The sequence below is a fragment of the Salarias fasciatus genome, chromosome 6, assembly GCF_902148845.1.
Source record: "Salarias fasciatus chromosome 6, fSalaFa1.1, whole genome shotgun sequence".
NCBI lineage: Eukaryota > Metazoa > Chordata > Actinopteri > Blenniiformes > Blenniidae > Salarias > Salarias fasciatus.
Window position 1 is genome coordinate 14,196,943 of NC_043750.1, and position 15,418 is coordinate 14,212,360.

Genomic DNA, 15,418 nt, shown 5'->3' on the forward strand with positions numbered 1-15,418 from the left:
GCAGAGTATCAGTTGTCTTTCTGCAGAGACTTAAGCTGCCTTTCCAATTATTTTCATTTCTCTGTTCAGCAGAACCTTTAATCTTCTCTCTGCATTTTTGGGGGGATTTCTTTCCAATTTCTCCAACAAATCAAATGCTCTAGTTACTCAGGTGCGACTCCATCGTGCCGTTCTTACCTCTTGAAGAGCAGAATGGCAATCACAATGCAGACGATGAAGATGACGGCCAGCACGGGCCCCACCACCCACAGCAGCCCCTCCTCCTCGTCGACGATCGGCTGAGGGTCCACATCCGAGGAGGTTACGGGATCGGAGTAGGGGCTTGTGGCGTACATGGTCTGCAGAAAGTGGCATTTTTGAGTGTTTTTCTACAGAAACCGGACGCCGACATGCTCGGATGGTTGAAATGTGCGTGGGCGCGTTTGCACTCACATTCTCAGACAGGTCCAGCAGCGCCAGCACAAAGAAAACATACTCCTGTCCGTTCAGCAGCGGACGGTTGCGGAAGTCGCCGTAGTTGCGGCCGTCGCCCAGCGTGAACTCCAGGGGGAGGGTCTTAAAGTGGGCGCTGACGTAGGCTCTGGGGTCGGACTGGCCGGCCTGCCGGCGGATGCGAAGGGCCCGGCTCACACTGGTCCTGTTGATCTCTTTGAGGAGCTGCGAGTGGAAGCCATGTCCGAGGATTCGTGGAAATTCAGGAGAAAATAAACGAAAAAAAAAAAAAAAAAAAACCAGATGAACCAAATTAGTTTAACAGAAATAATGAGAAATTACAGAAAATGGGGGAATAATGGGGAATTGTTATAATTTTTCTGTAATAGCACCAAGTTCATCATCAGTGCAATTCAACATGGGAATTACTCTGACGCACTAAATAGTCATCTTTCTATAACTGTCATAATATTTTCCTGTAATGACCATAATTATCTAAATATCTGGAGACTATATTTGAGATTTTAAACAAAGACACACAAAACACACCCTGGGAAGAATGTTTTTCATTTTTACATCAAATACAAAAACTCTCATCAGTGAAGGGACAATGGGCTGCATGGTGCATTATCACCGCGGCACAAATGTCTTCATCAACCGAATTGCTGCTACATTTATCCATTTTAGACAGTGGGCACTATAAAACCTCTATTGAAACTCATCTGGCACACATGAATGCGCTCTCAGAGCAACATAATGGGGTGGTGAAGTCTTTGGGAAAAGGCAGGAAGTGGAATTAGATGGTAAATGGCATGTGAAACCATTGTTTGGACAGAACATACAATGGATGGCCCAGACATCTACCTTCACGCAATCGGATACACAATTCTAATACAGCAGTGTCAAACCAAAACACTTCAAGATGGACTGATGATTCTTAAACTTTCCATGACTTTTCCATGAGTTTTTTTTTTAGACTAAGCGTCTCCTGTCTCACCTCATCCATGTTCATCTGGTCCGGTTCGTCCCACGGATTGAGGAACTTCCCACCTCTCTGCTTTTTCAGCGGCACCACCACCACATAGTAACCTCTGAAACAAAGCAGGCACTGCGATCAGGCCTGAGGATGTACAGTATGCTACATTCCACATGCTGGACGGTTTTTAAAGCTTCAGTCTCTTGAGAAAGATCAGCGCCCAACATGACAAGACTCCCAAAAAAAAAGGCAAACTATCATGAAGCAACAAAATGCTCACAAAAAAGTGTTATGATGGAATCAGAGATTATTTTGACTTCTTTTCAATTTCCGACACAATACAATGCAGGAGATTCTCCGAGAAAGGTCAGATTGACATTTTTCCCCATCACTCTGGGTTTCGTATCCAACAAATATGAAAGACTGAATTTTTTAACACAAAGAGATCCTTGGAAATTCTGTGCAAGTTATTAGCTTTAATTATTGTCAAGATGTGCCTTAAAGGAATCTGGGAGACCACCTACTTTAAAATGAATCAGAAGGAGAGTGAAAATCAATTTATCAAACATTACCCACAAGCCAAATGTCAATAGTAGTGAAATGAAAGAAGCTTTTAAATGTGCAAAAATACTTCTGAGGGGTGGTTGTTCTCTGCAGAGATGGGAGCGCTACGAGGGAAGACGAGCGTCTCATCAAGGTTAAATCAGGCTTTTGTGGAGGAACATCACAGACCAAAAAGCAAAGACACATGAAAAGCTCATACACACTTTGACATAAAAAAAAAAAAAAAAAAATTAAGAAGTTGACGGTCTCATACGACCGTTTTGTTCGGCAAGCCCCTGCCTGCTACCACTCATTCAGTGAAACACGGCAAAAAGCAGCATCAAAGGGCAGAACTGTCTTTGGTGGCAAGACCAGAAAATCAGTGTGAGCTGAAAAAACAACGGCTCTGACAAACTTCAACCCAACTTAAAGATATGATGCCACCATTGCAAGAAGTTTTGTATCTAAAACATTTGTATACTTCAGCAGCATCAAAGCCACCAGCGATGATAACTGCCATGCAAGCTGGAGGATCGCCACTAAAGAGAGACATATTAGGGTTCAGTGTCTCAAGGATACTTTGAAATACGGACAAGGCAAGCCGGGCAACTGAACCGACAACCCTTAGATTGAAACATGACCTGCCCTGCCAGCTGAGTCCGTGAAATAACCTCAACCCAGGCAACCGGAGAAGAACAGTCCATCCATTAAAACATAAATCCAAAAAAAACTCTGTCTGATTATTGTGAAAGAAGAAAGATTCAGATGCCAAATCCCTTTCCCTCACATTATACAGCCAACAGGGCTAAGACGGATTCTGAGGCTTTTCAGTGTTTCGTTACTGACAAAAAAAAAAAAACTTGCTTTCTTTTTTATGAGCTGAACTGAGCGATGTGCCCGTACCATGAGCCTCATATCACTGAACACACAAGTTATACTGAACGTCTTATTTTCGAAGAATAGACACACTTGACTCCAAGATTCACCATTAATTCTTCAAGGGAAAAAATAAAACAAAAACACACAAAACATGTTTGGAGTGGAGGAGCTGCTGGTGTGACTCAGCAGTGAAAATTTCAACACTGTAGCAGAAAAGAAGTCGATCTCTGAAATTGTGTTGGAACAACAATCATCGTAACTCAGAAGTGGAGAAGGGCTCAGAAATAGTCTGACCGTGAGCAACAGCACCAAATCTCAGAGAATGAGTCACTTTGGTGAGCTCCACGGTTGCACTCATACATTAGAGAGAGTGCTGCAGCTGAAAGTAGCTCACTTTATATCAGATCTTTGAGTGGGATATTCTTTTACAACTCCTAAGTGGAAAATATCAGATGAAACAAGATAAACTTGAATCTTTTCTCCTTTGAGATGAAAAACAGATACACTGATCTGTACATGAATATATATATATATATATATATATATATAAAAAAAAAGAAAAAGCTTGGAGTCAACTAGAACTGGAGTTTCCGTGTCGGTCGGCGGCACGAGTTGACGGACCCTGATGTCTGTCGACACCGAAAGAGCAAAACGTTGTTCGGAGAGAAGAAAACAACAACAAGTCCAAACACGTTTGATGTGACACACACCGTGTTGGATGTGCGAACATGCGAACAGCGGGGAAACGATTCATCCCATGTTGAAAACATGTAGGACTGCTTTGAATAGGTGTGTGTATTTGTTCTTGGTGACGGAAAGCAGATGAAATGATCAGCGTGTTGCTTTCATCTGAGCTGTTCTGGGAGTTCTCGGTCTTCCTCGGCTGCCAGCTTGGAAAAATCCCTCCTGATGGAGCAATAAATGAAAACCAGCAGCAGGGGGAATGAGTGAAATCACTTCACAGGGTTTATAGAACAATTAATCTGACAACAACCTAATTGGAGCCCATTCTGCACACGTTTCTATTTAAAACCTTCCCATTTGGTCAGCGTTCTGCTGCCAGATCTTTCGCGAGCGCGCTCTTTTTTTTTTTTTTTAATGTCTTGAATCATCAGTACCTGACTTTCGCTGTGGTTTGGACAGTTGGTAGCTGCACAGTCACCATGCCATCTGCATTGGTCTTCCCCACGACGGCCGGCTTGGTTTTCAGGATGTCCGGAGCCGTGGTGGCGGTCACGCGGTGCTGCAGGCCTCCGGCGCTGTTGGCCCGGTTGGTTAGCAGAAAGGAGTACTGGGTGTCTGGCTCCAAGCCGCCGATGAGCTTCTGAGTCTGCTTGCCGTCCACCTCCACAGACTGACCCTTTCCATACAGGATCTGGAGACAGAGGAGTTATATTTGACCTTTACGTCGATACAAATACGGAGGGTCACACTGCACTCGGAGCCCTTCTTCTGATGCTTTACTTTCGTTCTGTTTTCAAAAGGCAGCATGTCAGTATGGAGCTCACGGCTGTGTGCAAGGGCACTCTCAATACTGGATGAAATGATACTGCTGTTGATACAGAATCTGAAAAATATACATACTGTGTGTCTGTACACGCAGGTTAAACCGAGTTATGATTCAAAAGGATCATCTTTTAGCAACTTGATACCTTGCAGACTTTATTAGCTTTTAATAAGCAGAAGAGCTGATTAAAAAGCTGGAAATAAGATAATAAATTACAATGAAATTGCCATATGAGCCATGCAATCTATCTGTGATTTTTTTTTTTTTTTTTACATTCCAGGCTTTCATGTAGAACCTGCACCAACGGAGAACTGATCACTAATTAAATTAGTTTTCACGAGGGCCAACGAGCTGCTTGGAAAAAGGGCATGATGATAATCTACTTACAGTAAACGGCTGCGCAGGGTTCTTGTCTCGGATCTCCCAGGACAGCAGAACCGAGTTCTTCATTGCCGCCTTCACTCTGAAGTTTGTAGCGAAAACTGAGGCACAAAGGCAGAAAAAAAAACAACAAAACAAAGAAACATGAATTTGATTCCACCGTATCGGAGGTTCACTTTACTCAACCAGCCATGGTGACCTTACCTGTGAACCATCTCCCTCTCTCAGACTCAAGCTAGCTTTTTGCTCTGATAAACACACAGTGAGGTGACTGGACAGGGATACTCGCCCAGATCCTAAGACTCTTACCTTGTTGGGGGGAAAGGATGTTGGGTCTAAGGCTACAGTGACAAGACAACGAAAAAGGACACTTAGGACGCTGTCACCAGACGTGTAAGTGTGTGTGTGTGTGCGTGTGTGTGGATGTGGGATTTTAGGGGATGTTTGTATAGATGTCAGGGAGATCGTCTTGCATCCTCAGCAGTGAAGATAGCTTGCTAAGATGCGAGTAGGATCCTACCTTGGTCAAGCCGCTGCGTCCTAAACTGGACACTGGGGCTGTACGGCCCCGGACCGAGAGCTGTGAACGCACACACCCTGACTTCATACACAGTATCGGCACTCAGACCCTCCAACAAAACACTGGACATCGGAGCGGGCACCATGACCTCGGAGGCATTCCCTCGACTGTTTATGTCCTTGTAGAGCACCGAGTACATCACGATTTTCCCATTTTGCTCGATTAGTGGGACTGATTTCCAGGCCAGCCGCAGCGACGTGGCATAAGCCTCTTCAGCAATGATATTTTCCGGGTATCCACTCGGGGTGTCTTCTGGAGTCGTCACCTCCTTGACGGCCTCCTCTCCGTAGCCCATTTTGTTCCGGGCAGACAGTCTGAACTCATAGTTGGCTCCCTTGTGGATGTCCTGGGCAGTGTAGCGGTTTTCTTTGGTGGGGAACTCGACCACCGTGAAGGGGAGGACGTCGACGCGGCCGAACGTGAGGCGGTACCCCAGGAGCGGGGTGGGCGGGTTGGGCGGCGGGTACCACTGAAGCAGAGCGGTACCTGAATCAGTGGCGCTCACCAGCAGCTTGGGTTTCTCAGGCACTGAAGACGAGGAAAGGAAAGAGGGAAGAGCAGGAGAGAGAGAAGAATGGAAAGATAATTAGACAGTAATTACAAACCACATTAATCACAACCCAAGGCCAAACCACAAAACGTGATTAATATGGCACCAAATGACATTCTTTTACTGGCACAGGGAGGTGTGTCAGACTCAGATATAACGAATTTGTTGATTAAATATCCTTTAATAATCATCAGTGGTGCAACAGTCCCAGAAGTATTTTGAATTCTGTGTGTTGTGTCTGTATTTTTTCTTTCTTTCTATACGTCTGGGTGTGTGTGTGTGGAGGCACTTACACGGCAGGGCGGTGCACACACTGACAGGCTTGCTGCGAGCACCATCGCCCTTGGCGGTGTAAGCCCCCACCGATACAGAGTAGGCAGTGTCCGCCTTCAGGTCTCCGAGCACCACCTCCTGCAGAACAGCGAAAAGCACCGTCAGCTGCGAGAGGCGGCTACTTCTGCGCCCTCAGGATAATAAGCAGTTTCACACAAAAATCAAGGTCGGGGTGGTCAAAAAAGTAGACAAAATGCATGCAGCCTTTTAGACCAATGGAAGTCTGTAAAATTCTTTCAGTAATGTAGAAGTAAATATTCATTTGTAGTGAAGAAATACTCTTAGAAAAACCAAGTGCTGTTTGCATAGTAACACCTTGATGAAATTAGAAGACAAAGGCATTAAAATTAAACTTTGCAGGCTTTCAAAACTCTTAACATGTTTTCCTTATAAATACAAGGCTTCTTTTTTCATCCAGTTTATGAATCAGATGAATAATAAAACTTGGGCAGTGCCCACAAATGACTCATAATACCACTAATCTCAGTTTTTTTTTTTCCAGAATAACACAGAAAAGAAAGAAGACAAATCGTGCATACCACCAAATACAGAAATAGAAAAAGGAATTTCCCGCTCAGTTTAAAGCATTATCAAATTATTAGGTCAAAGAAAGGCTTACTCACATATTCGGTTGAGTCATCGTATTCCCACTGAGCAACGGAGCCGAGCAGATGAAGCAGAAACAGAGAGGGAAGTAGAATTATTTGGATGTGAAATGATTTCATGTTTTCAAACAGTCAAGAACTGAAATAACACAGATAATGAGCAGGGATGTCAAGTCACACGTCTTTTTTCCCCTGTCCTGATTAGATCTAATTGAGATCTAATTACATTTGATCGTAAATAATAAGGTGGCTTAACCAAACAACATCTGCTCTGATGAAGAATACAAAACAGCATTTAAATGCTCATATAAACTGTTAAAATGGAGCTTTGACGAGCAATGCATTTCACCATCTGTATGCCAACATAATAAAGAACAACAAGGAATTACAGAATAAGAATAAACCTGTCAATAGTAGATACGTATATGTGTGCAGACAGTAATGTGATTACATATTGCATATCTGCAAAAAATCCAATACTGTGCATTAACAGAACCAGCGAATAGCTTTATTATTTATTCTGTCGACTCCACAGCATGGTTGAGAGGAAGGTAATGATGCTGAATATACCCATAATTAGCACACACACACAAAAAGAAAAATAACAGAATACTTATAGATTGTTGCAAATGCCACTCGTGACCTCTTCACAGGTCAGAACTAAAATGTTAAGCAAGTGTTGTTTTGCTGCAGAGTTGAGTGTGAGTGGGCTAAAGATACCGTGCTTTTTCATTACAAAGCTTTGTTTTTTTTTGAACAAATTACAGTGGAATATGGCTGACGCTCACTTTGTTTGATTTTGTGACAGAAAGTTGCGCTCCTGTTCTCATTTTTTTTTTCTCTGCTCATATTTACAGGGTTTATGTTGGCCGTATTGTGGAATGTATTTCTTTAAACACCTCTTGGGGAAGGATTTTATTCATCAATCTGTCAGAGAGAAATATGACAGCTGCAGCAGACAGAGAAAAAAAAGTGAATGTGGCATTTTTAAGTAAACGATCCCACGTTGGTTTTTCTCAGTGTGTGAGGAACTCTCAGCTCCTTCATGCTTTCAACTACACTAAAATTCACAATCATATGATCCGCCTCTGATGAAATCATTTCATAATAATTGACCACAGCTTCTGTTACCTGAGAGTCATCCATGAGGATGTCCTTGATGAGCGGCTGACCCTGGGGCTCCCCGTAGTTCATCCTCACATAGTGGACTTGGTATCCTCGGACCTGACCGTGCTGCCGTTCGGGTGCCGGCGCTCGCCATTTCACCACAACGGCCGAGGCGTTCACAGTCTCTGCCTCTACCCCTCGTGGAGGACCACTTGGAACTACAAATGCATTTTGGGATAGATGTCAAGGGTCACAGGTGACGCGCACTGAAATCTATCAAGTCAAGGCCTCTCATTTCATTCTTTTGCCTAATAAAAAAAGAAAAATTAGGTAGGTAGAAGGGGTATTAAGAAAAAAAAAAAACATCTCAAAAGCTGAAAAAAGTTAAAAAGTACAACCCTCCAAAAAGTCTAAAACTGCTGTGATGTCTGGGAAAAAAGTCAAAATAGTAAAAAAATGGAAGTGCTTGAGGAAAAACATGGAGGAAAAAAGCAGTGGAGGATAAGAAGCAAATGTAGAGAAAGATAAGAATGGCAGATAGAAAAGGATTTGTTGCCAGTGGCAGATAAACAGTGGCAGGCAGTCAAAAAGAAAATACTGTTATCAAGAAAAACCTCTGTTGTGCTGCCAAGAACTACACTTCTCCCAAAAAGAAAAAGAGAAAAAAAAAAAAACAAAAAACAAAAAGCATATCCACTTCATGTTATCTGACCGACCCGTCAAAAAATCTGAGCAGGACTCAGAGAAAAGAAAATCAAACATGGGTATAAAAATATTATGTTGAATATTACAAGGCATAATAAATCACAGTGATAAATCAGCTAATGCAGTTTCAGTTGTTAAGGAATTGGGAAGGATTTAAAGTGCGTAAGGTCAGCGAGGAAAAAAAAGCCAAGGTGAAAGGAGGCCGAGGAAAAGCGGCAGTCAAAAGGGTCTGTGGTGCTATTGTTAGTAGAAAATACCACTTTGAGAGGAAAATGTCAATCTTATCCCAAAAAAAGGGGGATTTTACAAGAAAGGGGAAAGCTGGGAGGGAAAAGGGGGGCTGGTAAAAAGGAGGATCAAAGTGGCTGCTGGTGAAAAAAGATGCTGCTGTTAAGAAGAGAGAGCGGCGGAGAGGGAGGAGCAGGAGGAGATTTCCGGATGTTGGAGGTTTCTGGTAGTTATGAAGGAATAAAGGAGAAGTGGAGGGTCTGAGAGTGGTTCTTAAACGCATCATCCATTCAGGCTGCAGCTCAAGGAAAGACCAAAAGCCTTTAATGACCAGAGGAACAAGCGCTCTGTTAGTTTTGGGTTTCTGAGAGCTCATCAGTGCTGTGTTAGTGAGGTGGGGGGAGCCATGGTTAGAGGGGCCGGCCATCCTAAGAGAGCCAGGGGTGGGTTTTGTTTTGTTTGTTTGTTTCTGTAGAGAGGGAACATACCATCTTCCTCGGTGCGGATAAGGAGCTGTAAGCTCTCCGGTCCATCCCCGGCTTCAGTTTGCGCCCGCACTGTTATGCCATACTCAGTCCATTTTTCCAGGTTTTCCAGCAGATACGGAGAACTGTCCGGAGCGAGTCCCTCAACGCTCTTGGACGTTTTGTTGCCCTCGGTCGTGGAGTACTGGATGGAGTATCCCGTAATGACGCCGTTTTGAAACTCCGGGGGAGGCGGAGCCCAACTTACCAGAACGCTGGTAGAACTGGAGCTAGTGCATGTAATGTCCTGGGGGGGAGCTGAAGGAACTGTTTGGCCAGTTTTGAGGAAGCACAGTGGGATTCGTTCGGGTAAAATGTCATTTGGTCGTGTGCGAGAGACATTATCGGTGGGTGTGGAAGGGTGAGGAAGTGAGGTTTTGCCGTGAAGGAATGGGGATGGAATTGAGCAGACGAGAGACAAAGAACAGAAGACAAAGAAACATAAAATGAAAACAAAACACTGGAGAACAGAAGTTCTTACGAAAAATGACCCTGTGACTAGAAAGCAAGATGGCTGAACAAAGATACTGAAAGATGGGTGTCAACTTCTGTTTTCTTTTTTTTTGGTAGAAATGTTGATTAATGAAAAAGAGTGAATGAATTAAAAGAAAATGCAACACAAAAACACTGACTGGTGCTTAGAATACACACATACCTGCCCAAAACTTACTTGTCCTTACAGCCTACCCAAGCCTCTGTGATCCATGTTGGAGTGTTCATGTCTAGCTACAAACACTTAGCTCCTTACCTTTGCTTATACTGATTATATTCAAACCTCAGGTTGGTAGTCAACAAATAACACATGTATTTGCTACCAATATAGTCCCACATTTGAGAAATATACATTGGGAATTGATGAGAAATTGATCCAATAATTTGTATATATTTGTTGAAATATCAATTCTGAGGTCAGATGTTTTTTTTGACAATGCAAAGAAATAGTAGCACTGAAACAAAAGCAACTGATTCTAATCTTTTCAAAGCACATAAATATGCAAATTTAAAACTTGACATTTTCTGTATTTATAATAATTGCATTGTCAAAACTGGAAACTTTTCAAAACACACATACGCACGCACGCACACACACACACACACACACGCAGATGAGGAGGTGGTCGAGACGTACGTGTTTGCGGCGTTTCAATGGACACTTCGTTGGTGTACGCCCCGATGCCGTTTTTGCTCTTGGCAGCCAGCTGGAAGGTGTAGGTGGAAAAGGGCTTCAGGTTTTTCAGCAGATAGGAGGTGGTGGGCTCAAAGCTCACTTTTTTCTGAAGGAATGCAAAAACAAACAGCAGATTCATAGATCAGCTCTTCTTCTTTCTATTGTCCAATTCATTGAACGAGTATCTGCTATTAATCCAAACAAGCAAAACGTTGAAACAATGAAAAAAAAGAAATCAATGCTGTGGCCAGTCCTTTGAGCCACCAGGATTACCTCCTCTGAGTCATCAGCCCGTCTGTAAACCAGTTCATATCCTGTGATCTGGTTGTCAGGACCCCCCTGGGGTGTGGGGGCCACCCAGGACAACAGGATGCTGGTCTCAGATTTGGCTTCACCCTTAAAATCGGAAGGTTGGGAAGGAACTGTGGGAACAATGATGTGAATGGTTAAAAATGTGAGAGTTCCATGATTTTGCATATTTTATTTTCTTGCTATTTGTAAATTTCACCTCCAGTCTTTGCAATAATCTGCAGGTCCTGCGATAAGGGTCCATCTCCTACTGAGGTGAAGGCCAGCACTCGGATGTAGTAGGTTTTGTTTGGAGTCAAATCCTGGATGGTGATGAAGCTGACGCTGCGCACCATCTGCTTCTCCCACTGCACAACATCAGCACAGAACACAACACATCAATGTTGTCAAATTATGCTTTAAACACAAACACACACAACTCAGGTTACCGATTCCAAGTAGAAATTTGCAGTGAAATGAGGTGGAGGGCCTTCAGGATACACACCTGGTTGACTGGCAGTGTGTTGTCAGAGGTGTAGTACACTCTGTAGCCAACCACCTGTCCGTTTGGTTCTTCCGGTTCATCCCAGTGGATCATGGCCGTCGTGGCGCTCAGCATCCGGCCTATAACCTACGAAACAAGAGCGAACTTTGAGAATCTTTGGTATTTTCACAGCAGTAAGTTCAACATAGTTGGGTAAGTTTATTTTTCTTTCTGGCGGATGGAAGGCATTTTATTCCACACTGAAAAGGTTTACGTAACACACCGTTATGCCAGTCAGAACAGCAGGTGGCAAATCAAGCCAAGCTTTGAAAAGAATTGAAATGAGACTTTGCGGGAAGACAACCTGTTTCTTAATCAAAATTCCATATGTGAAAAACCAAATTCATATCGCTGCAAAAACTTTTACTGAGCGAGAACAGCAACCAGACCTGTCGAGGAGGCGAGGAGGGGGCCTGCTCGGCGGTGCGAGCCTCCACCACCTCGCTGGAGGGGCCTTGGCCAATGGTGTTGACAGCTGCCACTCGAAAGTCGTAGTGTGAGTACGGGCTGAGGCCGCCCACACTGTAGCGTGTTGTGGCAATGCCGTCGATCTCCTTATAGGGGTCCTCCGAGCTTTTGGCACGATGCTGGGGGAGTCCAGAGAGGAAGCAGCGAAGGAGAGAAGTCACACACTGATTTAAGCCACTTTGTAGCAAACAACACCTCTGGAATCTGCGTTATCTTGTGTGTGACGTGAAAGACGGGGCGCCGATGTAGGTGTCTCGGTTCAGTGAATGGAGTGTTTAACTACTATTGCTGAAGGAGTTCATTTTTCATTCTTACATTCTCCTTGTGGGCAGAGAGCCCTGGCAATAAAACACATCTCTTTTGGAAAGTTTATTACATCTAGGAGAGAGGAAGAGCGCTTTTTTTTCTTTTTTTTACAGCACGGTGCTGTCATTAAGGGTAATAACAGTTTATGTTCATATGACAATCTAGTGTTTCAGCCATTCTCAGTACTCACTCTCAGATATATATATATATATATATATATATATATATATATATATACACGTCTGGTAGGACGGTGTGAGGGTAAGGACACAGTGTGTGTGCGTGTGTGTGTGTTTGTCTCACCTGTATGATATAGTACGATACAGGTTCGGGGTTTCCTGAATCCCAGGTGAGAGTGATGCTGGTTGCAGTCCTCTCCGTCACCACGGGGGTTCCAGGAGCCTTCGGCAGAGCTGAGAGACAGGAGGACAGCATCGTCTCATCCGATGTCTGATAGGAGTCACATTTTCTAACAAAGCAGCTTTATCACAATGATAGAATGGAAGTAATTTCTGAGAAACAATTAAAAGTACTGGGAGACTGTAATGAGCAACATAAGCTGGACAAAACAAAACATGTGCTATCTAACTGTTTAAAGAGATTTTCAACTTGCCTCAAATTGAATCCAAATGACAAAACAAATAACACTGAAAAAACTAAATCTTTCTTGAAGCATTAAAAGTGTAAATATAGTGTAAATATAGTATCGTAAAATAGAGTTCTATGAAGTTTTGTTATTGAGGTTATCAACACTTTTGTTCCAAAGCGAGGAAAATCCCTGGTTTGGGGGCTTTTCCATGTGGGCCTGGCACGTTCCCTCTCTGTGTGTGGGATTTCTCTCAATATTCTCTGTTCCCACAGCCCAAGAGAAACAAATTATACATTCGATAGAGGCTGATTGGTGACTGTGAGAGTGTGTGGTTATCCGTGTCTTTCTGTTTGCCCTGTAATGAACTGGTGACCAATCCCCGCTCAACCTCCCCTCGCTGGGATCGGCTTTGTCCTCACCGCGACCCCAAGTTGGACGGACAGGACTTCTTCGTTTTCAAAATAAACTAATAGAAAGCACCAAAAATATTTTCATATCTGCCATCTGACTGTAATTTGAATCCGTTCGCTGCCTCTATCCATTGTGCTGCACATCATTTTGCTCTGGATCTGCTTTTTTTTTTTTTTTTTCTGATTCATCTTCTATTTAAGCACACCTACTTGTCCTGGCCCATAATGCACAGCTCTACATCTTCGGGGTATTCGTTGCATGCACCACTTATTTTGCTCTTCATTTATTCATTGGTTTGGCACATGTACGATACACTGCATAAACAATGAACTCATGAGAGTCAGTCCCTTCTCCTCACTTCTGTTCTCTTCCCCCTCACCTCTCATTTCTCTGTGATGAGATTTTTGTGTTGAGACTTCACATCACGTTGACATTCGGGGAGAAAGAGCTGCTCTGTTTGTGTCCTCTCATAAACCCTCTCCTTTTTGGAATCATGTCGTAACCAAAGAAGAGAAGAAAGCTCCTTTTTCCGTTTGTCCCCAGAAAACCCTTTCTGCAAACGACGCCGGTGAACCAACCTTTCACAATAATTTGTGCCACTGCCTCAATCACCCCCAGCGTTGACATGGCAACGCAGGTGTAATTGTTGGACTGGCGCACGTCTGTCAGCTCCAGCACGTTGCGGCCGATGGGCATGTCGTCCTCGGGTGTCAGATCCTCCGCTCCCAGCATCCACTTCACGTACGGCATGGGCGAGCCCACCGCCACGCAGGTGATGTTGACGTTTCCCCCTGGCATGATCTCGCTGTCGGCCGGCGGGATGGAGAAGCGAGGGGGGACGCGGCGCACTGGACCGAGCAGCAGCGGAGGAAGGGGAGCGAGGAGAGGAAACGCGATTAGGAATTCATGATTGTACAGAGCAGCAGAGAACAATGAGGGCTTATCCACTGTGGGATGATATATTTTTGTGCCATGAGCTCAGGGACGGAGTTTTACACCATTTAAATAAAAGACGTTAGCATTCAGCATTCAAAAAGCTTTGTTACATCACCGCTAGAGCACATGTGATATCAAAATGTTTTATTAATGATGTTTTTAGGTGTGCTCCATTAAATATTTTATGGAGTAAAACACAAGAGATACAAAAAAATTCAAGTTAAAGTAAAAATCACAGCAAAACACGCATGCATTTACAAGGGGGAAAAAAAAAAACAGTTTACGGAATATTTCAGAGAGATAAACTGTACAAACAGGTTTTAACTTTCAGTACCGCACATAAAACAGCCAAGACATACAAACACACACAGCGGTTTAATGGAAGGAAAAAAAACAAAACAAAACAAAAACAATACTGGGGAGAGACTCAAAGGAGCCACACAGTCGTCTCTGTACCAACCTTCTCGCAGCTCTACGGTGGGAGGAAGGACAAAGCATGGTGGGAGGAGGAAGAGAGAAGCAGAGGGGAACATGGAGATATCAGAGAGGGGGCAGGAGACAGGGAGAGAAAACAAGTTAGACAAAAGAACGTGGCAAGGTGGTGACAGACAGAGGAGAAGCCAAAGAGAAGAGGGAAGAGAGAGAGAGAGAAGGAGAAATGAAGAGAGGAAGGAGGAAAAAAACAGAGGCCATCGATGGCCGATGTTGGAGAAAATGCTCAAACAGCTTCCGCTGTCAGCAGTCTCCCCAGCCTGCCTGTCAGACGCTCATTGTGAGGTTTTACTGGCCCTGCAAGCAGTGTTGGACGCACATCACTGACTCTGTGCACAGTATAGGCCGCATGAAAGAAATGTGTGTGATATATACGCATGCATCCAGTCCAGTGTATGCGTGTGTGAGTGTATGTGTGTGTTTCTTTCGTCTCCCCAGGAGCAATGTTGGAGGAGTCAGAGGAGCATGCTCTACTGTTTAAAGCCGTTTCTTTTTGGGCAGACAGAACTGAGCCCCAGGAATAAAAATGTCTCCAAGATTCAAACATTTGGGGTTGTATGGGTAAATATGAGTGTGTGTGTGTGTGTGTGTGTGTGTGTGTGTGTGTGTGAGTGTGTCGAAGGAGCAGGGAGGGAGACCATGCCTAAGGAGGTGAGATTCCTGTCAGATTTTGGGAGAAACACAAGTCTTAACCAGACAATGATTTGGTTTTCCTCCGAGGTCTAAAGGCTAAGGAGGCAGGGCAGAGAGATTAATAGTTCGAGTGGAACATTCAGCCCCGCTTCAACTTCAAACCGTCCGGTTTTAGTACTCCACAGCTAAAAATATAAAAACCATGGGAGGCCGAGAATGATTTCATTCCATTT

The 15,418-nt window shown here is 43.9% G+C and overlaps 1 protein-coding gene across 16 annotated transcripts in view; it reads right to left on the reverse strand.

The window, feature by feature from the left end:
- The window catches only part of ptprdb (protein tyrosine phosphatase receptor type Db), a 148,687-nt gene that overhangs the window by 21,974 nt on the left and 111,295 nt on the right, over positions 1 to 15,418 (reverse strand). For 8 of the 16 annotated variants that reach the window (XM_030093133.1, XM_030093135.1, XM_030093139.1 and 5 more), the window contains 18 exons: positions 14,521 to 14,532; positions 13,703 to 13,972; positions 12,428 to 12,537; positions 11,740 to 11,937; positions 11,312 to 11,437; positions 11,027 to 11,174; positions 10,792 to 10,940; positions 10,480 to 10,624; positions 9,315 to 9,617; positions 7,918 to 8,111; positions 6,805 to 6,831; positions 6,142 to 6,259; positions 5,239 to 5,826; positions 4,725 to 4,819; positions 3,949 to 4,205; positions 1,430 to 1,523; positions 433 to 657; positions 178 to 338 (listed from right to left, as the gene is read on the reverse strand). In XM_030093133.1, the coding sequence (XP_029948993.1) occupies positions 178 to 338; positions 433 to 657; positions 1,430 to 1,523; positions 3,949 to 4,205; positions 4,725 to 4,819; positions 5,239 to 5,826; positions 6,142 to 6,259; positions 6,805 to 6,831; positions 7,918 to 8,111; positions 9,315 to 9,617; positions 10,480 to 10,624; positions 10,792 to 10,940; positions 11,027 to 11,174; positions 11,312 to 11,437; positions 11,740 to 11,937; positions 12,428 to 12,537; positions 13,703 to 13,972; positions 14,521 to 14,532 (3,220 nt within the window). The remainder of the gene's footprint in view (positions 1 to 177; positions 339 to 432; positions 658 to 1,429; positions 1,524 to 3,948; positions 4,206 to 4,724; positions 4,820 to 5,238; positions 5,827 to 6,141; positions 6,260 to 6,804; positions 6,832 to 7,917; positions 8,112 to 9,314; positions 9,618 to 10,479; positions 10,625 to 10,791; positions 10,941 to 11,026; positions 11,175 to 11,311; positions 11,438 to 11,739; positions 11,938 to 12,427; positions 12,538 to 13,702; positions 13,973 to 14,520; positions 14,533 to 15,418) is intronic. The other 8 variants (XM_030093145.1, XM_030093144.1, XM_030093142.1 and 5 more) reach the window with 3 other exon arrangements.